The 16,155-nt window shown below is 35.3% G+C and overlaps 1 protein-coding gene across 1 annotated transcript; it reads right to left on the reverse strand.

Moving 5' to 3' along the window:
- Window positions 1–2,062: 2,062 nt before the first annotated feature.
- On the reverse strand, window positions 2,063–15,743 carry TSPAN19 (tetraspanin 19). Its single transcript, XM_068562040.1, has 8 exons — window positions 15,678–15,743; window positions 15,515–15,587; window positions 13,704–13,828; window positions 10,294–10,368; window positions 7,040–7,150; window positions 4,399–4,542; window positions 3,407–3,490; window positions 2,063–2,131 (listed from the first exon to the last, which is right to left on the reverse strand). The coding sequence occupies exons 1-8, from the start codon at window positions 15,741–15,743 to the stop codon at window positions 2,063–2,065; spliced, it is 747 nt and encodes a 248-aa protein (XP_068418141.1).
- Window positions 15,744–16,155: the final 412 nt, after the last annotated feature.

Below are 16,155 nucleotides of genomic sequence, written 5' to 3' on the forward strand. Positions count from 1 at the left end.
CTACGTTTTCTATTTCAGAAATGAAAAACAAATATTGAGAGAGATATGATCCTGATCTACTCTATCTTACCAAGTAAGTCTTTATTTTATTCAAGGTGTAAAGCAACACCCTTTAAGACAATGTTTCCTAATATCATAAAGGTGACAGATTTGATCAGTAGTGCATATATTTTGTGATTTAACTCTAGTAACTGAAAATAGGCAATCTAGTATCTAGAGACCTTTTTTGTTTCTTTGTTACAAAAAACAAATATATCAGAATATATTTCTATAATATTTATTTGATTACAAATAAGTTGGTTCTCAACTCCCAAGTAGGAGAGAGATTTTTGCTATCAGTGTGTTCCTGTGGCATATTTTAGAGAAAACAGGAATTTGAAAATGAGCTTTAAATCCCAAGAGAATTTCCCTTAAATTTAGAAGGCATGTCTGTTTACAGGTCACTTCAGAGAAAATGGTTATTCTACTTTCTTTTGTGCTGACTAAAAAAAAAAAAAGTCCATAGGTCTCTGTAATCTGCAGTATACTGAATAGACAGATGAAAAGAGATATGATTGAATTAGTAAATGAGAGTGAGCCTTCTATAGGAGCAGATCCTTCTATGCAGGATCTTCAGTTAATCTATTCTTTCTTCATTTCCTCAAGGTCAAGGCAGCCTTTTCCTATAAAGGACAGCAATGATATGATAATACCTCATATCTGTATAGCAGCTTTTATTTTTTCAAAGGACTTTTTTTCTGTTCTCACAGTATCATTGTTAGGAAAATACAACAGGTAGGTTATTTTTATATCCTTCAGAGAACTGTGCATGCATGCACAGAACAAAACTTATAAAAAAAGGGAAAAAATGAGGAGAAAGTAATGAGTATGAGAATTCAGCGAGTATTTAGAATAGATTATTTTTGCTATAGTTAAAAATTCATTGTTATTTTAATATTTTATTATTGCCACTAAAGTATATCCAAATCTGTAAAATTTTAAATTTATTATTCACTTGCAAGCACTATAAGAAGAGAGAAATAAATTATTAATCCAATGTGGAGGTAGTGTCATGAAGATTTTTCAATCTTTCTTTTAAATCTCCTATAAATCAGTATTGTTTCCTTAAATTTGCAAATGTAAAGTACATGTTATAACTGCTTACTTAGTGTTTTCCGAACATCATATAGGTATTTTTTCTACATAAGAAACTCAAAATATATGTGATAATTTACCATATTTTGAAATTAGTATATATGATGATATTCTCTGAATTCATAAAATAAGTCAAGGTAAAGTCCTGAGCTACGGAATTTGATATTTTTTTACATTAATTTTTTTAAAAAATTAATTTATTTGTTTATTTTTGGCTGTGTTGGGTCTTCGTTTCTGTGCAAGGGCTTTCTCTAGTTGCGGCGAGCGGGGGCCACTCTTCATCGCGGTGCATGGGCCTCTCACCATCGCGGCCTCTCTTGTTGCGGAGCACAGGCTCCAGACGCGCAGACTCAGTAATTGTGGCTCACGGGCCTAGTTGCTCCGCGGCATGTGGGATCTTCCCAGACCAGGGCTCGAACCCATGTCCCCTGCATTGGCAGGCAGATTCTCAACCACTGCACCACCAGGGAAGCCCTTTTTACATTAATTTTTATTGGAGTATAGTTGCTTTACAACGCTGTGTTAGTTTCTACTGTACAGCAAAGTGAATCAGCTCTATGTATACATATATCCCCTCTTTTTTGGATTTCCTTCCCATTTAGGTCACCACAGAGCACTGAGTAGAGTTCCTTGTGCTATACAGTAGGTTCTCATTAGTTATCTATTTTACACATAGTATCAATATTGTATATATGTCAATTCCAATCTCTCCAGAATTTGATATTTTGAAAAACCAAATTAATAAAAATTTCATGGGCTGATTTATTAAAATATCCAATAATTCTGTGTTACATATAATCAATGACTTGAATAAATCTGAGACTTAATGAATATAATTCAAAACTTTTTTGTTTTTTGGACTAGAAGAATACAACATGATTATTTTGAGAATTAACTGGTTTCTTCTGGACAAATTAAAATCTAAAGATCACTTTTCTGCGTATATTCTATTCTTGATGTGTCTGAAGAAGGAAACGGTTAATGAGAATTGCAAAACCTGGAAAAAAAGGAAACAATAAGAGATCAAAATGTAATCAATAAGAATAATTTGTAAAGCTAATACTATATAATCACCAAAATGTATTCTGTAAATGGAAAAGGGATCAAGGAGAATAAGAAAATTTCAGAGTAAGGTACATATGGTTGTGAATAAGAAGTCTGCAGAATGTGTCTTGTAGGGTAACCCAGCTGTCACCAAGTTCATTTATAGAGGGGGCTAAGGAATAGACTGCTCAGTTTTAAATACATGGGCTATCATTGGGCTAGATGCCTTGATGAACTGCTGATGTTTTGTGTTCATCATCTTTCTAACTTTGTCATCACTCCTACAAAACTCCCTCTTTTTGTTACAGGGTCATGAAAGGTGGTCTGCAAAGGGTAGATGATAAAATGGAGCACAGATAATATCCCCCATTCAGTCTTGCCTTAAATACCTCAGCATGAATAGAGAATAAACATTTAAAAAGAATGATATCGGTGCTTATAAAAATGTCTTGTTTACCACTATCCTGAGACTAACACTGTTACCAGCTGAAGAGAATTTATGGAACTTTACGTCAGTGCCTTTGTGGATCAACATAAAATTAAATTTGGTATCCTATTTTGGCCAAACCATGTGTTACATATTTATTCCAACATTTTAGTCTACACGGTAATAATCTATCCACTCTCATAGTTTCTTTGAATCCATAGCCTTCACTAGCTTTCATCAGTCTTCACTGAAACTGGAGAATGAAGTACTATTTCTGAAATTTGATTCTGCAGTTGGCACCCTGGAGGTCAAGGAATATGTAGATTTTGCTTCCCATTGTATCTCTAACGTCTAGTACAGTACCTGACACACAGTAGATGTTCTCCACCCCTCCAAATTTATTGAATGAATGAATGAGGCAATGAACGAATGAGTATTTGAGTGAATAGATTTACTAATGTCAAACATCAGCCTAGATTTAAGAAATTTACCAGCTTGCAGACTGCCAAACATGGTCCTCTCACTGCTGAGATATGAAGTATTGATATTTCTAAAAAAATCACAAAGCAATGAAATCACCACCTCCCAGGATGAGAACTTATTAACAGGCTGCACCCAGGCTGACTTAAGGATATCACCTCCAGTTGGGACCTACTCCTCTCCTGGGTGTGAACAGTCTCAGTGTCCTGGCTCCTGTTGGATTAATTTGTCTGATGAGGTCTCCATCTGGTTGTTCTACAGTTTATCCTATATAGTTTATACTTAATTTTTTTATCTTTAAACATATAAACAAAAGCTTACCTCTGAAGCCAAAAGTCCAAAGTTAATTCCAATTAATGTTAAAGCATTAGTATGATACCATGTGTTGATTTTATTTTCACAGCCCTAAGGAAAAGAACTTACTTAGGCTGACTTGGAGATGGAAATGTTTTTATACATAATTCCATTACAAAGAAGAAGAGACACTGAGATTAGTAATTTACCAAAGTCTAAAAAGCAAGTCAATGTCTAACTGGAGACTGGACTTACTAGCCCAGAAAGCTTCATATAATTGCGGTACACCTCGGTTGCTACTTTTAAAGTTGCTATGATGTTGTCATGTAGTTGAAATCAGAAATTTAGTTTTGAGAGGGATTTGATTTTCTACACACTACTGTAATTCAGCATACTACTGCCTAAAGTGATATTTCCCAAACCTTTTAAGAAACATAATGTTCCATTTATCTATGAATGAATTATGTTATTGAAACATACATCTTAAAAACAGAATAACATCAGTATATAAACTACAAAAGTATAAGAAGTTCTTGGGATGGAAATCCCTAGTTTATCAATATTCTGTATCTGTAAATAGCAGTTGCTACAGATGAACCTCTACTCTTGCTTCTGCCACCTTTACCTAAACACCATTTTTGTCACTGCTGGGGTTTCCTCCCTCAGTTTTTGCCAAACCTCATGCCTCTTTACTTCTGCTATTGCAGCTCCTTTACCAATCCTACACAACAGAGATTTGTCAAAAGTGCCTCTTTCATCAAAGGATGGTTGAGGAGAAAGTTGATGGTATCCCAAGTTCTAGGAGAACTTATATCACATACTCCAGCAAGTTTAATTAATTTGTTATATAACAAATAATACAATTCACCTCGCTATGGTTTCATTTTAGTGAAGTTGCTTAAGAACCTAATAACCATGAATGACATTGTTTTTAATATAAAAAATTGCTCAGAATTCTAAAGTGACTTGCAAAAAAAAAGGTACCGTAAACACTTGGAGAAGCCTTAACTTACATTTACCTCTAGGTAAGTTGCATTCAGTGGCTCATCACAAAACCACTTTCTTAATGTAGAATTTGTGCAAGAACATGGCACCTGTTCTGAATTTTCTTTATTCTTATTCTTCATCCAATCTGTGTAATTTTTTTGGCCACAACACTGTAACTAGAAAAAAGATTCTATAAATTTTACTATAAAATATTGAAAATGCAGTTAATTATATGACTCCTATGCATATTAAAGTGGTTTTGTGATAAATTTATTAATTTATTCTCCATTGAAATATAGTGAATTAAAACAATAAGTGTATTTTTGTTTGTTTAATCCATTACCTTGTTGCTGCTATGGTTGATGTTAACCAGAGCTAAAGATCTCTACTCATATAAGTGGGCTATGTTTGAATGAAATTGTTATATCTGAATTTACCTTATAGAAGCTCAGGATGAAAGAGATACTTGATTTACTAAACCATGTTTAGACCCAGAACAGAAGAGAGAATCACCTTAGCCATACCTTCTCTTAACTATAACAGTTTTCTTTATAATTTATCCAACATGTGCTGCCATATGTGTTTAATATACATAGAGACTCAAGGTTATTACTACTTTCTTAGGGTTAATGTGAGATGTTAACTTTATATTTTGTATTGCATGAAAATTTGCCACAAAAAACCCAAAAAGTTAATAAGGAAAATAGTCATAGAAATGATCAAATATCAATTAAATGTCTTATTTCCAATCCTATCAAGTTGAGTTGGGAGGATGTGAAAGAATCAGCTTATATATTTGTCATCTAGAAAATAAGAGAAAATTGTAGTTCATTATTTTCTAAATTTGTTATTGAAAGTTATAACAACAGTACTCCCTATGTCCCAATATGTACCAACAATCTTGTCAGTCTTGGAAATGTCAAATGACTAAAATAGTGCTTTAGAGTTTGGATATTGTAAGTTAGTTTAAACAATCAAACCAACATATACTATCTCAATGATATTCATGGCTAGAAACTGTAAGCTGGATTCTTATTAATAATAGACGTGGATGGACCTAGAGTCTGTCATACAGAGTGAAGTAAGCCAGAAGGAAAAAAACAAATATTGTATATTAACCCATATATTTGGAATCTAGAAAAATGGTACAGATGAACCTATTTGTAGGGCAGGAATGGAGACGTAGACATAGAGAATGGACATGTGAACACTGGGGGAGGGGAGGGGAGGGTGGGACAAACTGGGAGATTAGGTTTGACATATATACACTACCATGTGTAAAATAGATAGCTAGTGGGAACCTGCTGTATAGCACAGGGAGCTCAGCTCGGTGCTCTGTGACAGCCTAGATGGGTGGGATGGTGGGGGAAGGTGGGGAGGGAGGGCCAAGAGGAAGGGGATATAGGTATACATATTGCTGATTCACTTCATTGTACAGCAGAAACTAACACAACATCGTAAAGCAATTATACTCCAATAAAAAAAATCTTAAAAAAAATACAATGAAATAATAGCTAAAAAAAAATAGTGATGGCATACATATAGAACTGTTTTCCTAATTATCAGTTTATGACCTTAGGAAGGTTTGCTACCCTGCTATCAGTCATAATGCAATCTGAAAATGCAATACATGTTCAGATCACATACATCAGCAAAAAAAATAAGATGAATAAAATCATTTATAATACATTTAAATTCTCCTAAAAAGCAGTTCTGTTATTAAATATACTAAAAATAATAACTATGCTTATGTGAGGCTCTGGTGTAGTAGCTGAGTACAAAATCTAGTGCTAGATTGTCTGGGATTGAATCTTGGCTCTGCCACTCATTAGCCAAGTGAAACTGGCTAAGTTACTGAATTTCTCTGACCTTCATCTATAAAATGAAGATAACAGTTCTTACCTCATTGGGTTGGGAGGACTAAATGAGTTAATATATGAAAAGCACCTATAAGAGGGCCTAGTGCTATTAAATGTTTGCTTTTTTTTTTTTTTTTTTTTGGTATAAAGCACTTACTATGTTCCCATGCTGATCTATTCTTGTAAACAATTTGGCTGACTACATACACTCCCTTACCTTGCCGAGAAAAATCTGAACTGTGAAAATAATAATGCTAACAACATTAGCTAACAAGTATTAGTTGCTTACTATGTCCCAGATCCAAGGCTTTCTCTATATTCCCTACATTACTTCCTTTATTCGTAACAACCAGAGGTAGGGGTTATTCTGCCTATTTTGTTAATATGGTACGTGAAGTTAAGAAGGTTTCTTATCCGGTATCACAAAGTTACTGCATGGCAAACCTGATGTTCAGGCGCAAATGGTAACCACCAGGATACTATGCTGCCAGCAGGGGCTGTGCTTAGACCCTATCTCCCCGTGGGGGCGACAGGGTAGATTATTCCGCTTGGCAGTAGACTCCCAATACTTTTACACATGAATTCAGGTTAAAATGCATGTCAATTAACTCAGAAAAGGAGATACACATTACAAAAGAAAGATAAAACTCAAGATCTGTAAGTTGAGACGATCCTATCCCACCCTGTTGGTTTAGATGAAATACAAGAGCCTCTAATTCCTGTGCCCCATCCCCTGTCCTTCCTTGTCTCCCCATTTCTCAGCAGCGGTCACCTTTGGCATCTAATTTTTAGTTTTATGCTAATTTCATCTTACTCTTTTCTGCAAGGCATTCAGAATCGTCCACTTGGGTATGTCTTCAGGCAAGTCCTTAGATCCATACTCAGAAATGACTGAATCAATTTTATCATGCCATATTCGGTGAACCTGTTGAAAATTTTATTAAAAGTGAAAATTTGATAGAAACTTTCCTTATGGTTCCTCATAAAAAGTATTCAAAGTCAGTTTGTTGTTTTCTAATTATTTCTAGGTGTTTTTTTCTTCCTTATAACTATTTTTAGCAATCAGTGAGTGTGGAGGCCTTTGGTCTTTCACATTGTGATCTATAGGAAGACTACATTAGACTTATTTTCTGATTAGGGAGAAAGTTATGTGCTGTAAAGGCTTTTAAATGGACCAAAAAAAATGACTGAGGATCTTTTCAATGAAAGCTAGGCTTTCTCTAGTATACCTTCAGGGTCCTCTGATTCTACGAGTCTGTACCTTTCCTAGTTTTTAATTTATTTTACAACTTTGTAAGTTGTAGAAAACTGTAGTTAGGCAAATGATTCTTCGTCAGAGAAATGCAGATGAATTTTTCCTGGTGGGGATGGAATTGATCTGTCCCCTTTCCAAGCCTGTTCTGTGTCGGTTTTGTAGTGTCTTCTCTTTGGACTCTCCTTTGAATTAGTTTTTATATCTTAACTGGTTCCTGCATTAAACAAGATGTTAAATAAAATTATTGGCCTGTGTCTATTGTATATTTTTACAAGAATTATGATTTTTAATTAAAAAAATTATCTTTTCACAATGCTAAAACAAAAACAATCATGTGAAAGTTTGGGGGAAAACTGCTATTTTGAAATCTAGATTTTGCAGAGGTAGTTTTTAGTAGGAGCTTTTTTAAGCATTTAGAACTTTATATGACTTTCATAACTAATTCTTAACTTGGTCCTGTAAAATAGCAAAAGGTAGAAAGGCCAGGGACTTCCCTGGCGGTCCAGTGGTTAGGACTCTGCACTTCCACTGCAGGGGCAAGGGTTTGCTCCCTGGTCAGGGAACTAGGATCCCGCATGCTGCACGGTGCGGCCCCCCCCCAGAAAAGGTAGAAAGGCCAGATATTATTTGTATTTTATGAACACGGATATAGATACTCAGAGAATATGATTATTTGCTTTGTTTACATGAATAAAGAAGAGGAGCTGAGACTTCTAAATATAATTCATTTGGATTCTAGTCTAATAATTTCTCATTGTAATATGCTGTTCTTTAATAATGAAAACTAAATAACTGGTGGGAATACTACAATAATTAAGACATCTGTACAAGTTAAACTTTTACCCACTTACATATCTATGCTTTAATACATTTAAGAAGATTGGAATAAAATAACATGTTATTTAGATCTATAAGTAATCAATTTAACATATTCCCTAAGTTAATTTTTATTTAGAATAGAAAATGATGTTTTTCCATTTTATATTGTTGTGGAGAGGGGGCAGACTTATGTCCTTACTTACCTTCTAAAGCATTACTTGGGAGATTCAGAGTGCATATGAATCACACCTTAGTACATAAGAGTAAAAATGATTTTCATATATAATCTAGGTGACTACTATATAAATAAAATTCCCTCACACATATTCAATTTGACAAACATTCCATGAAGACCTAGTGCATCTCCAACACTGAGTTAGGCACTGTAAATGACATAAAATATTTAGAGGCTCATGAGAGCTCAGTCCAGTTTGAAAGTAGAAAGCAAGTGATGTAAACAAAGCTGTCATTTCTGGGATCAGTTAATGAGTATTAGAGTGCAGACTCCTTCATTTGGCTATGATATATTTTAGCATGTATTTTCTCCTTTCAAAGCCTCAGTTTCCTGTCCGAGAAAGAAGGATTTACAATGCAGCTCTAGGAGTTGTTGTGAGGATCAATAATATAGTGCCAATAAAGTGCTTATCACAGTCTCTGGCACATGGTAGTTATTATTAAATGATAGCTCTTATTATTCTTAAAACAGGTAGAGAGGAGTATGTGAATAATACTTAAATAAATAAATATGGGTGACACTGATTAACTATATTCATGTGTTAAGGGTCCTTAAGTGTGACATTCAGGTTCCATCACCAGGTCCAAAAGTTAGAGGCTGATGGATTGGGATCTGGTGTTTTGCCACCAAAACAGCTTTATAGGACTCACTTGAGTGTGTGCATACACACACACACACACACACACACACACACACACACACACACACATTTGGATATGGAAAGAAGAAATTTTAGCTCCAAATGCTAAACCATTAACAACAGGCCCTAGAAAATTAGATAGCCAGGATAGATGCCAAGCACAAGGGAGCAAATGAAGTTGGAGGGCAATGGTGTTGTACAGGAAAGATTTTGTCAAGGTTTGACCATTAATTAGGAGTTGGTATATAGAAAGAATCTGAAGGCTAGGAAGCCTAGAAGTTAATCAGGTTCTCCTTCAAAATCAATTAAGGGAAGGTAGCGTGCTCTCAAATAGCTACTCTATAACAGGAACTTTATAATTGTCAGTTAATGATAACTCTATAAGGTAGGTAGATGAAGACATAGGTTTAGGGCTGTTAAGTGGCTTGTTGTTATCTAGTCCCATGCCGATCTGTATGACTCAAAGTCCATGCTCTTATTGCTACAGGAGAGTCGCCCATGAGACAAAGTCAGACCTTCAGTGCACTGAAACACTGAAATTTCTTAAAGAATTAAAAGTCTGTAGGCTGTAATAGGTAAGTTTTGCTACCAAAAAGTTTTTTCAGGCAAGTTATTATGTGCTTTTTTGAACTTGACTTGAAAAATATAAATCTTGTTCTAGTTAATTGTATCACTCATGACCATACCTGTACAAAATATACGAACTGTTCAATAATCTTATTTAAATGAAATTGCTAAATTTAAAATTAGTACAAGTCTAAAGATATTTCTTTACAAAAATAGAATATAGTACAGTGATGGAGTCAGTAGTGGCAGCCAGGGTTGGCTGGGGGGCCAATTTTGCATATCCCACAATAAGCATCATCTCCTCTTCCCCCACATTCTTTGTTATTTACAACATTCTCAATCTTCTGCAGACAGAGTCAAAGACAAGTTCTCCTAGCCCACCATTCCAATCTGACCCCTGTCCCCTTCCTATGTGGAATTCTAGTACTTCCATTGAATCCTTTTTTTCCCCCCAAGACATTTACTTTTAGCTTTTAATATAGGTTTAGGTCTCAATAATCTAAAGTATCTGCTTTTCTTTATTTTTCAAATAAAAGGATGATGTTTCCATACCTCCTCTTTCTTTGTGAAGATGAGTGCTGAAAGTACAACTTGAACACCAAAAGCCCACATTAGCAGTACTGCATACTAAAACAAAAGACACATAGAAATGAGAACTATGCTCCTAATATATTTTTAGATGCTACAGTGATGGGAAAATGCACATCACATGAAATGTACAGTCTTAAAATATACATAGGTATTGCTGAAGTTTCCTGTTCTCGTACATGAGTGAAATTATTGAAACAAAAGGCAAAGAAAACAAATCAATGAACATTTGGATAAGAGTAAGATAGAAAGAAGTGATAGTGCTTCATGAGAACCTAACAGACTACTTGGTCTAACGGAGTTGATGATGATACCTTCTTCATTCGGATCGAAAACTGTCATAGAGGGGAACTTAAATATCTAGACCTCCACTTACACCATTCTGCTACCAGTGGAGAACTCACTAAATTGTGACCTACCATGTAAACTATTCCATCATGCACAAAGTAACAACAGCAACAATAATAAAAATAATGAGAAAGTAACAAAAGCAACGGCAATAGTAAAGTTAATCTGTATGCACATTTGGACTATTTCTTTGAAAACTGAAAATACTTCTATCCAAAGCCAAACAAAATGACTTTCACATTATTTGACTATTTTCTTTATTTTAAACTTATGGCCACTGCAATCTTCTTCATCATAGCAGTGCATAGTGATACATATTATCTAGAATTCAAAATAATTTTAAAAGTTAGCAGTCTGAATATTTTACTAACTGAAATATCAGTATAAGCAAGGATGATTTACTGTTAGTATTCTTAGTTTCACCTATTTTAAACATTTAATACTTTAAAATACTCCATTAAAATTGCTTACTTGACAAATATATTTCCTATTTTCAGAGACAAAAATATGGTCTTTAGATACGTTTAGAAGTTTAGATTTTTAATACTTCTACACACAACACCTTACTTAATCTTCACTGCCAAGGGATAGTAGTGAAGACAGGTAGAGAAAGGGAAAACTGTGCAAAACAATTGTTTCCAAAAAGTCACTGGGTTTCTTTTCAATGGCAAGCTGGTTATTGTCTGTGGACCCTCCCAGGTTTCTGATTCAATGGGAGTATGAAATGTTACCTTTGACTAAACTATTATTCAACTCTGTAAAGAGTTAACTTACACAACTCTGATAGTAATACAAAAGTTTCCATAGCAATGCAAATGATTACTATTCATGAATATGCAAATGAATAGTCTATAGAGAATATAAATCTCCACAAGCTTAATTCTTATTTAAACTGGTTGTTACTTCTTACTGGGTCCCCTATTAATTAATTATATAAATAAAGTCTCTGATACATGCTCATTTTCATATAGGTGATTCATGATTTTACCTTTGAAAATTATTTTTTAACAGCAGTTAGATATCTACAGAAGAAACATTCAGTGCATTTACATGTTATTAGCACTTAGAGAGCACAGTGAGAGACTGCTGGAGAACTTTTAACAGGGAAGTGAAATTGTCCCAAGGAGTTAAAATGCAAAAGTAGTATCTATTTGATTAGAGTAGGAGCATGCAAAATCACCTTTAAGCCAGAGAATAGTGTTTAGGCCTATATAAGATTTGCCCATAGCTTGACAATGTGAATTAACATGGTTAAAGAGAAAGTGTGTCCATCAAAAAAGTATTGGTAAATTCAGAGGAGAATAGCAGAAGTGTCGTGATTACAAAATGTTGCAATACCCTTCCATGGACCGTCGGGAAGGGAGAATGGTATCTTGGCTTCAGGATCTAAGCTACCAGGTCCTAGTAGCATCTATATCCCTTATGATGGGGTCTGTCAGGCTTTCTCAGTCACGGTCCATTAATACTTGAATTACATGAGGCAGAAACTTATAAGATGTTTATGTTTTTCTCCCTCTAGTTGACCCCTTCCTTTCCCATCCTCAAACCACAACATTATATGAATAGCAGGCTCTGTGTCTCCTTTACCTAAATGGGAATTTGTGGCAATGAGAAAATTAAAATTTTCCTGCAAATCATTTCTGTCCTGGTTTCCATATCCAAAATCAGAAGCCCCGTGAGAAAATTATGTTATAGGTCCTGGGAGAAGAGAAAGATAAAATTTGAGAATAGAGGGTGTGCCTTTGAGGAGAGTAAGAAGAGAGAATGAGGTCTTTTTTAGACTAAAAAGATTGTGAGACTGATCCTAGAGTCTGCAGATTCTCAAAGCAATGGGCACTAGCGCTTGGCTTCCTGGCATTGCCATGGTAAGGAGGCAAGACCCAGAGGGAAATGAAGGTGTGGTTTCCAGTGTTGCCTAAAATGCCTCTGCCATGGGTAACCTTCAAATAATAACAGGCAGCAATTATTAACAATAGGCAGTAAATAATTCCTCCTTTAATTGCTGTGTCCTTGGCAGGGTTGAATGTCTCAGGCCTCGGGGAAGGGGAACTGCAGGAAAGGAACTGAGGTAATGGTTACTTACCAATCCTTCACAAAAGAATTTCACCGATATGCCTGTACTGGTATATACTGGATGAAGAACAGCACTGCCTTTGCTGTCGTAGGCCATTCAAACAGCAGATTATGTAGTCCTGAAGGGACCACATCAGCTGGGAAAGTGAGTGCTTTCATGGTAACTGGTGTAGACTGATAAACAGAATCCAAAGTGACCACCCAGACTTTCAGCACTGCATAAAAGCTAAGTATCTCTGCATTCTTCCTGGCAAGAGGGGCACAGTTGGCTACATTTGAATTTCCTATCTGCTTCACAGGAAAGTGCCTGTGAATTAAAACTAATTTGATTTAAAGAAGATGTTAAAAGCTATATTTTACCTGAATCCACTGATTGTGATCCACACCTATTCCACGTATGGTAAATGGCTCACGTTCATTATAATTTACCTTTTCATGTTATATGCCTGGGGAGAGATAGTGTGCTAGCCAGATGCCAGAGTCTGGCCCTCTCAGCAGTTGTATTTCTTTTTGTTAAATTATAAATTGTGATCTCAGTTACAAGTTAGCTTCCCACATGGCACACCCACAGGGAGAAAATGTGCCGACTACAGGCCATGTTTCCTTTTCCCTGCTAAACTTCATTGTTCGTTGCCTTTAACATACTGTATTCTGATTTTAGTCTTCAGATTTAAGTTTGGTTAATTGTAGTTCACCCTAGGAGATGGATTCCTACTGACGCTGGGCTGAAAATTAATAGCTAAGTGTGTAAGTGTTGAGGTCCAGATTTAGTCCATGGGAAACTCACCAAGAAAATTCTACCGAGAAAAGATTCTTGGGAGGGGGCACTTCATGGCCCCAAGAGCACATTGTACTGCAGTGTTACAGTGACATAAATCATTCTTGCTCACGTGTGTGACTCAAACACTGAAAATCAAAGATACAAATTCAGGTTATTGGAATGAAATACGTACCAGAATTAGAAGCCATCTGATTTCATTGTGAATTCCCAAATAACCCAAGAGGCAAAGAAGAACAGAAGCAGAACCAGTTCCAATCAAAATTCGAAAAATATATGCTATCAAGTGATTATTTTCATCTGTGGAAACCACAAAATAGCTATTATTAAGTGATATTTGTTTTCTATTTAATAATAAATGCAGCAACCCAAGGTTTCCTAGGCAGCTGTTAACAAACCACTAGGATTCTCTTTCTCTCTTTTTTAACCTCATTCTAGCACCTCTTACTTGCTCTTAACAACTTTTCTTCCTTTAATGACATGATAGAGAATTTCTTCAATCTCAGAAGATCCCTTTAACTTTACCTTATCTTTATTGTCTTCTGTGAAAGAAGATGACTTTTTCTAGGGTGAATTCTTCTATGTCTAATGTACCTCCAAACATTTTTATATTCATTCATTCATTCATCAAAAATATTCTGAGTACTTAACACATGTGGGTTAAGTTTCCCGTGTATGAATCCCTGAGTTTATTGCTAATATGGCCCTGTTAAAACTGTATTTTATTCTCTCCCCATCTAGACTGAGCTGTCTGTGCTACAGACTATATGTATTTATATAGTCAACAGGCTAACTGTTAAGTTCTTAGTGCTATGGTACAGATGTAGTGCTTAACAATTTGTTTTTAAAGGGAGATAAATAAATTAAATATGCCCTACGTTTTATGGGAGAAGAGTAGAGGCAATGGGCAGTGGTGTGCTGGAACCAGATTGTTCTGGCACATAAAAGCCAACTGTTAAATTTTCACAAAATCTGTAAACCAACTCAGTCCACACTGGTACCTTGAAATTGGCCGTCATGGGATTATTTAAACCACAGAAATCAGCAAATACCATAAACTGAGACTCCATCCCAGGACATTTACCAGCACACCACTGGGTATAAGAGCACCTAATCTAGTAGGGGGAGAAGGTGAAGATATGCAAGATTACTGGAGAAGGTAACACCTCGGTTTAGGCTTTAAATTATAATTGGAAGTCTCTAGGTTGGAATGGTGGAAGCATTCTGAGACACAGAATGGTGCAGTGTGTGTAGGAAACTCAGCCTTGCTGGCATTTACAGTTTCAGGCAGGTGAGACTGGGAAGGTTTGCAGGGGTCAAATTGTGAACATTCTATGTGCTGTTTTCTAGTCTTCCTCACTGGAATTACGCTCCATGAGCACAGGCCCTTTATCTTTCTTGTACACTTCTGTATCCTCAGCTCATGGGATAGTGCCTAACGATATGATATCTATATATCTATATGTATATATATATTTATATATTTATATGTCTATATCTATATATAGCTATATATAAAATCTCTTTATCCATTCATCCACTGATGTACATTTAAATTGTTTCCATAGGGAATATTTTATTTTATTTCTAATCATGTGATGGTGACAGGATATGGTAACTGAGTTTTAAAAGAGATTATTTAACTTGGGCAGTGAAGCTACGTTGATCTCCATTATCCTTTCAAGTCTGTAGGTCTGTCAAAGTCCAGAGTCAGCAGAACAACCACAATCTTCCATTTCTCTCATCTCTCTTGCCCAGAGTTCCTAGATCTCTCTCTCAAAATTCCCTCTCCTTTATGGTCTTGGATTTAAGTCTTATTATTTAATAAGGTGTTTTCAGAACAATTGGCAAAGACTTTCTGAGGAAAAATTGGACAGTACTTAATGAATTTTAGAGAAATACTGCCACCTGCTGAATAAATCATGTATGCAGTTGTTTAACACTGAATGCCTTGTTTGATTTAGAGAAAGGAAAGTAGATACATACCCAAAGCTGTGAAAAAATTATTTCTATCTAATAAAAGCCATGCACCAAATCCCATGAGTAAAAGTCCAAGAACCTAGAAAAGAAGATAGCCAATACTTATTTTTGAACTAATTGCCAATATAAATGCACATTTTCTTTACTAAATAATTATGAAGATACTTACCAAGAAAGCTCCATTAATGAGATTAAGAAAGTATTTAAAAATTAATGTTTTGTTTTTCCTTAACATTCTTTTTCTCCCCATATACTGATGATTCTGAAAAGATAAACACAACTTTTACAATAAACACTGACCACAGTAATAACTTTAAATAATTCTGCCTACTCACGTCCTTTATTTGCATATTTTTCTTCTTATACCAGCGGTCAGTATAACATTCCCCTTTGCTCTCCTGAATATAAGGAAATGTTGAAGATGTCTTGAAACTGTACCTGTCTTTCTTTATCGGCATTTTTTGGCCAGGCAGTCGAGACCAAGAGGGCATTTGTAGAACATGTCAATAGCTGCCTTACTGAACTCCTTGCAGTTTTCAGAAAATGAAATATTTTATTTTGTTTCCAGTCATAACACACCTTGTTCTCCTTGCTAGAAACCTTTCCTTTACATCTGACTGTCCTCCTCTTTCCCAGAATAATGTTAA

This window comes from Eschrichtius robustus, chromosome 13, assembly GCF_028021215.1.
Source record: "Eschrichtius robustus isolate mEscRob2 chromosome 13, mEscRob2.pri, whole genome shotgun sequence".
Taxonomy (NCBI): Eukaryota; Metazoa; Chordata; class Mammalia; order Artiodactyla; family Eschrichtiidae; genus Eschrichtius; species Eschrichtius robustus.